This window comes from Magnolia sinica, chromosome 7 (assembly GCF_029962835.1).
Source record: "Magnolia sinica isolate HGM2019 chromosome 7, MsV1, whole genome shotgun sequence".
Taxonomy (NCBI): domain Eukaryota; kingdom Viridiplantae; phylum Streptophyta; class Magnoliopsida; order Magnoliales; family Magnoliaceae; genus Magnolia; species Magnolia sinica.
Window position 1 is genome coordinate 41206319 of NC_080579.1, and position 6297 is coordinate 41212615.

General features: G+C 43.9%; 1 protein-coding gene across 1 annotated transcript; it reads right to left on the minus strand.

Moving 5' to 3' along the window:
* Positions 1 to 3414: 3414 nt before the first annotated feature.
* LOC131251303 (zinc finger protein CONSTANS-LIKE 16) lies at positions 3415 to 5408 on the minus strand. Its single transcript, XM_058251945.1, has 2 exons — positions 4201 to 5408; positions 3415 to 4033 (listed from the first exon to the last, which is right to left on the minus strand). The coding sequence occupies exons 1-2, from the start codon at positions 5275 to 5277 to the stop codon at positions 3794 to 3796; spliced, it is 1317 nt and encodes a 438-aa protein (XP_058107928.1). The 5' UTR covers positions 5278 to 5408; the 3' UTR covers positions 3415 to 3793.
* Between the last annotated feature and the right edge of the window lie 889 nt (positions 5409 to 6297).

The following is a 6297-nucleotide window of genomic DNA, read 5'->3' on the forward strand; positions in this document are numbered from 1 at the left end:
AGTCGTATTAGAGTTGTCGGCAGTGGTTTGGCCACGCGGAGTGTTTGTGCACTCTATGTTGTTTAACCCAACGTGCGCTCGTGCTAGTCGAGTTCGTCAAGTAACCCGATTGTCCGATGTATGTTCACCATGTATGGACGCTACTGTTTGAATCTAGGGTACTAAACTTACCGATGAAATCCTATTAACCGTTGTACCTTGATCCGCTAAGACTCATGAGCCGGACATGGTGGTATGGGACACCGTGGCCGAGCTGTCGGCCTATGCTGGGGTGACGAGCCTCCCCGTAGTGACCAGTGAGCAACCAAACTCGTGAGCCGATTATGGTGGTATGGGACACTATATTCGTGCTGTCGGCCTACATTGATTGGTGACGAGCCCTTTGCAGTGACCTCGAGCATACCTGGATACCGTATTGAGGTGACGAGCCGTATTGTGGTAACGAAGGTATGATAGGCGTGCATTGATTGGTGATGAGCCTTTTGCAACGACCTAAAACCATATGATCGTATGAGATGTCTAGGACTGACAACCCTAGAATGGATCACTGTTTGGATGGTGATATGAGGAAGGTACCTTAACTTCCCAACCCTGCTGTATGAAAAGGACTAATAACAACTTGGTAATCATGTTCATGCACCGCATTTGCATGTGCTTTGTAGACGTGGCGCACTTTGAGGCGATGTCATGCGTAACGTAAGATGAAGACGCTGAGGGTGTACGCGTGAGGGCACGCTTCATTCTTCATACATCCTTGCATTAACAAGAGTACTTAGGACATGTTTGATTGGTCTGCTTTATCATTACTGCTTGATTGAACTGATAACATGTTAACATTTGCTTTATTGTTCCACTGAGTTGATCACTCACTCCCACGTTCTGGGGCGGTGTTAAACACCCACCAGACTCTGTCTTAATTGCTGATGTTGCAGATGTTGATGCAACCTCTGAGGCAGAGCAGGAGATCGATGATGATGCGGCTGCTTTCTCTTTTATGTAGTTTTCAGACGGGTTCTAGTGAGCTTAGTTCTGATACGCGGGATTCTGAAATTTCTTTTGGGAATTAAATGATGTAACTTGATACTTGAAATTTTGATAGCAACACTTGTATTACGACCTGGTATGTATATGTATTTCAGAGATTTGCACATGTATACATATATTTTTTTAAGTCTTCCGCTTGTTTTCTTCACTTATCCCTGAATTATATTTGCATTTGGCTTAATCTATTCCATGTTTTATACGCTAATACAGACAACATACATCTATCATTAAATATGTTGCATAAGTGATGTTTTGGAACTCGGGAGCTGAGTTATGCTCGACTCCCGAATTTCAGGGCATTACAAAAGCATCCACAAGAAGAATCCATTGTTATATATATGGACAACAAGTCAGCAATCGAGCTTGCCAAAAATCCAGTATAACATGGAAAGAGCAAGCACATCGACACAAGATATCATTTCCTCAGAGATCAAGTAAAGCAGAAATTGGTAAAGTTGGAATACCATCACACCACTGAACAAGTGGCGGACATCTTCACTAAAGCATTGCCGACTGACACGTTCAGGAGACTTAGATCAATACTCGGAATGAAGGCGGTTTTGGTTTGAAGGAGAGTGTTGGAAACCGTGGATTCTTGCAGATTCAAAACCGTGTCTATACTGTGTGTAAGCTGTGTGAAGATTAAAATAATTTTTTTTAAAGATTTTTTCTATTTTTAGCTGCCCCTACGAACCATCTAGAAAGGGGTATTTTCAGTCATTTCACATGGGGTGAAAGTATCGTTACAAGTGCAGCAATAAAACAGTCTTTTTTCTCTTTCTTTTATCATTATTCTATTTCATGGTGGCTGTAGCCACACGTTACAATAAAGTGGGTTTTAAAACCCAAAAGATATATGGTCCTCTTAATAAGGTAGAATGTTCAAGCAAGTAAGGCCCATGAGCCTCTTAATAAGGTGGAATGTTCACACCCAGATCCATAGCTCAACTGGCAGACTGAGTGGAGATACCTCGTTTCAACACCTGAGGTCTTGGTATCAATCCCTAGCGGGGGTGGCTAACACGGAGTGTGCGTACTGACATGGGGGACCATCTTAACGAGATTCTATGCTTGAAGTTTCTTGTCACATAACGGTTGGGTGGTTGGGTTCTACATGAGCCCTTTTCTAAGCAAAAAATCTAAAAGTCTTAAAAATTGTCTTTTTTATGAGTGTGAAGTGGTATTTATAAGCCTTTGGGGACCCGGTTTTCTCACTTTGTGGAAGCAGCTGATTCGTCCGGACTTTTGCGCTTGCCTTGCCAGCTTGTTGCATTGGAGATTTTGCATGTGGTACATGAATGCTGTTGAGCGACCCGCTCCTTGGTCACAGCAAAGTGAGACGAGAAATCGGGTGTCAATAGGATATTTGAGGTTTTCCGGGGACTTGGAAGACGAGAATTGAGGCCTGTATGCAAGACTTGAAAGTGATAATGTCCCACACTCCTAGAGAAGCCACGGTTGCCAATGGACTGGCCAAATTGGGAGAGTGATAGCCAAGTGCATCGCACCTTCAGATATCGGGAGGAGCTTCCCTCTTCCATCCGTGGACTTCTCTTTCTAGATAGGGTGAGTCTAGGCGACCTGTGAGTCGCCTGACCCATGCTCCCAGTCTTTCTCCCTTTCCTTTTTCTTTTCTGCTTCATGCTCGAGTCATATGATAAGGGGGCCTAATCTCTTTTTGGCCCCTCCCAAGGTAGTCCTTGTATAGCATTTGTGCTCTTTCCTTGGAATATACAAATTTCGGCTTGAAAAAAACAAAAAAAAATTCTGGGGACTTGTTTCCTTATATTTCTTCCTCCGCACATTAATACTACAGGCAACACACTGTCGTTGCGCGTAGTTTAAGGGCCTTTCATGCAACACTCAGAAAGGAACCGTGGACGGAAAAGGAGATATAAAGTTGACCTCCTGTTGATGTGCTAGTAATGTAATTTATTGGGTCCGCAAAAACCCATTGCTTAAGCTGGACCAAGAAAAAGTAATGTCTTAGTACATCCGATCCATTGCTGCTTGGGATTGTTGTCGTTGGACCTGGGACTGTTGAACGTGGACTCGTATTGCCAATATAGGTCGTTTATACAATGGCCCTGATCATGAGAGGTACCCATGATGCAATCTCTTGTATTAAAATATCTCGAACCTTTGATAACGTTAGTCTTTTAGCTTAAATATGAACTCTCATCTTTAATTAGTCTTCCATGGGCCATTTATAGGAGCTTCCGATCTTGTAGACTTCTCTGGTTGTTGTTAATCGATTGTGAAGTCCATCGTGTAAATGGTTTACATCATGGAAGCATGATACTACATCATGATGGTTTGCATAATGGAAACATCAACCTAGATCCAATAGCTAAAGTTATACTAGCTAAAAAAAAAATGGTATGGGATTTATTGTAACAAGCACCTCAAACTTTTGGGGGATCACCACTTTTGTACGAACTGGAAAAATTAGCTTTGCTGCCTTTTGTTCCTACTCGCCGCTGTACATGAAAACATGTAAATAATGAAAACCTCCGGCTTTCCCGTTTGCCAAAATATTCCTTTTGCAGTGCCATGCATAAGCTCCGAGGAGAGAGAGAGAGAGAGAGAGAGAGAGAGTGTATATATATATATATATATATATATATGGGTTTTATTTAGGGACGGGAGACACCTGGATTGGTACACCTCTTGGGTCATTCCTTATACAGGAAATTGACCAGCTTGCCATTAGATGGAAGAAGCGACGATTATTTTAGTCTGATTATTCTTAGAATGGAAAAGCAGGCCCGGCAAACGACGCCCTCTTCACAAATCGACCTTTCATCCTCGGTCTCTTCTCGGCATTCAATTTTCGGACCTCGTACCTGATCTTCTTTGAGAAAAGCCGTGTCCGACGCTTCTCTCTATATCTAGAAACCCTGGCCTCCCTCCCTCCATCTCCCACCGTCACTTGTCCCCCGACTCCTGCGTCTCCTCCATACTGGCGAAGATCCGGAAAACATGTACCCTGAAAATTTCCATGTGTCTGCCCCTATTAACACTCATGGCTTACAATTTTTATTTTTATTTTTTCATTTCTTTTTAAAATAATAACAATACTAATTGGAAGATAAACAAAAACTAAATAAATTTAAACAAAATAATAATAATAAATAGCTTTTAGTGACCACCTACCATACAGTCAGGCCAGCAGTCATCAGGATTGATGTGGGGCCTATCACCGGTGGTCCATGGCGAGCCCTGGCTAGCCCAGGCAGTGATGACCGCATCATAGTTGAGTGTAAGTGATATTCTCTTACTCTCCTCCTCTTCTGTGCTTCTGTACCTGTTCATCGCTCCCACTTTCACCTCCTCTTCCTCCTCTTCTCCCGTCGACGCATAATCAAAATTCAAGTCCAAAGTGTCCCTCGACAGATCCAGTTCTGCATCTACATGGCAAACAGCGTAGCCCACTGTGTCTTCATCTTCCTCTTCTTCCTCTACTTTCACCCTTCCTTTCTTCTCGAAACAGCAATCCATGTCTTCCTCCTCTTTTGATTCCAACAGCCCCAACCCTTGCATGCAAAAGGAGTCCTGATCAATCCCTGTGCCCAGTAAGCTCTCTACGTCTGCAGCGAACTCTGCTAAATCTACATCAGATGGAAGAAATCCAGGTAGTGCATCAACAGCAGCTGCTGTGGCTTCTACATAGTCAGGAGAAATCACAGGCTTCAATTCTTGAACAAAAGCAGCAGCAGTAGCAGCAGCAGCAGTAACCCCATTAGAGGCAGTCTCCGCAACAGACGAGGTGCAGAATTCAGCCACCTCAGGATCAAAGATGGGAACACGGTAGAGAAGCTGCTCTTCATTTTCATCCAGTGATGGCTCATCGCTGCCCAGCTCCGGCACTAGGAGTGGGTTTGGCATCGGCTCGATCTTTGGCACCTGCAGCTCGTTGGTAGTAGTTGCCTTTGAGTGGCGTGGAGTGCGTGCCTTGCGGCGGAACCCCTGGTGCCATGCAGGCAAAGGCTCTACAACATTGTTTTCGCCACTGCCGCTGCCACCACCAGGCTTGAGCGATGCTGTCTTGAGACGTAGCCTCTCATGGCGTTGTGCCAAAGGGTTAGCCGAGTGCACAGAAGCGTCGCAGGCTTGGCAGAGGAAGGCATCGTCAGCAGCGCAGAACCAGCGGGCTCGTTTACGTAGGCAGCTGTCGCATGCCCTTGCTGTCTTTGCACCCAAAGCGTTTGCAGCTTTCTTCTCCGCGTTCATGGCGAACTAAAACCAAGGGGAAGTAAACTGTAACAGGGAAATTTTTAGGAATCTGTTATTTAGAGGCGTTCCTCGGCAATAATTGCCTCTGGGAGGAGGCTGACCTACAGAGCGCTTTTACTCTCTCTCCGCCCCACATACACTTTTGGGGTTTTTTGCAGTGAGGGATTGCGCTTTGGGTCCACACTGCCGCCTTATCTCGTTGCCCATTGGCTGACCTTGAAATGTACATCCTAAAGGTGATATTCCCATTGGCCGACCTGTTTTAATAGGCGATTTCTGGTGGAACCCACGGAGATGTGCGCAAGGCACATCTACGTCTGCTTTCGTTCTCAGGGGGGGAGTTGAGTGCGACTGTCCCTTGTTCTTTTTTTCCCTCGGTTTCAATAATTCCCTATTCCACACGGGAAGCGGTCCCCGCTATATTTGGTTATTCTCTCTCATCTGTTTGCGCTAATCTCTCTTGCTTTTAACGACCATGGAAGGATAATGCCAGTTCACTCATTTTAAGAAGATGACTCCCCGCATATAACGATGCAGCAAGAGTTGAGTACTACGGAGTGCACTTTGATCTCCACTGCTCTGTTAGAAATGTAAGACACAACGGAGAATAGAAGAAAATAATAACGAAACGATCAAATCTATAGGGTTCAAGGCTGACTTAAATAGTCAATTTCACAAGACAGATTTGTTGCCCTTTTTCTAGAAGTTCCAGTAAGTGCAAATGAAGGAAATTTGCAAATTGTTTTCAGGATACAATGAACTCCCAATCCGATTTTCAACACGAAAATTTCCACATTTAAGTGTTGAACAAATCTCTAGTTTTGACACCGATATGCCTTAAGATGTTCAGAAAAAACTCAGTAAGAAATTAGATCGAGAGTAATTGCATAGAAGATGATATAATCTTAAGGATAAGAGTAACTACTTCTGGATTATAGTATCTAGAATTTATATCAATTGAAAGGTTATGGATTTCTTCCTGAAGAGGTGTTAAAGTGTCTCTTCAAGAAATCCATA

What these genes read in the sequence shown, in the direction of transcription:
- LOC131251303 (XM_058251945.1), bottom strand. Translation starts at nt 5,277, where the DNA reads ATGAACGCGGAGAAGAAAGCTGCAAACGCTTTGGGTGCAAAGACAGCA. An exon ending in ACTGCTGGCCTGACTGTATG is followed by an intron (nt 4,034 to 4,200) that starts GTAGGTGGTCAC and finishes GGAAATTTTCAG; the next exon opens with GGTACATGTTTTCCGGATCT.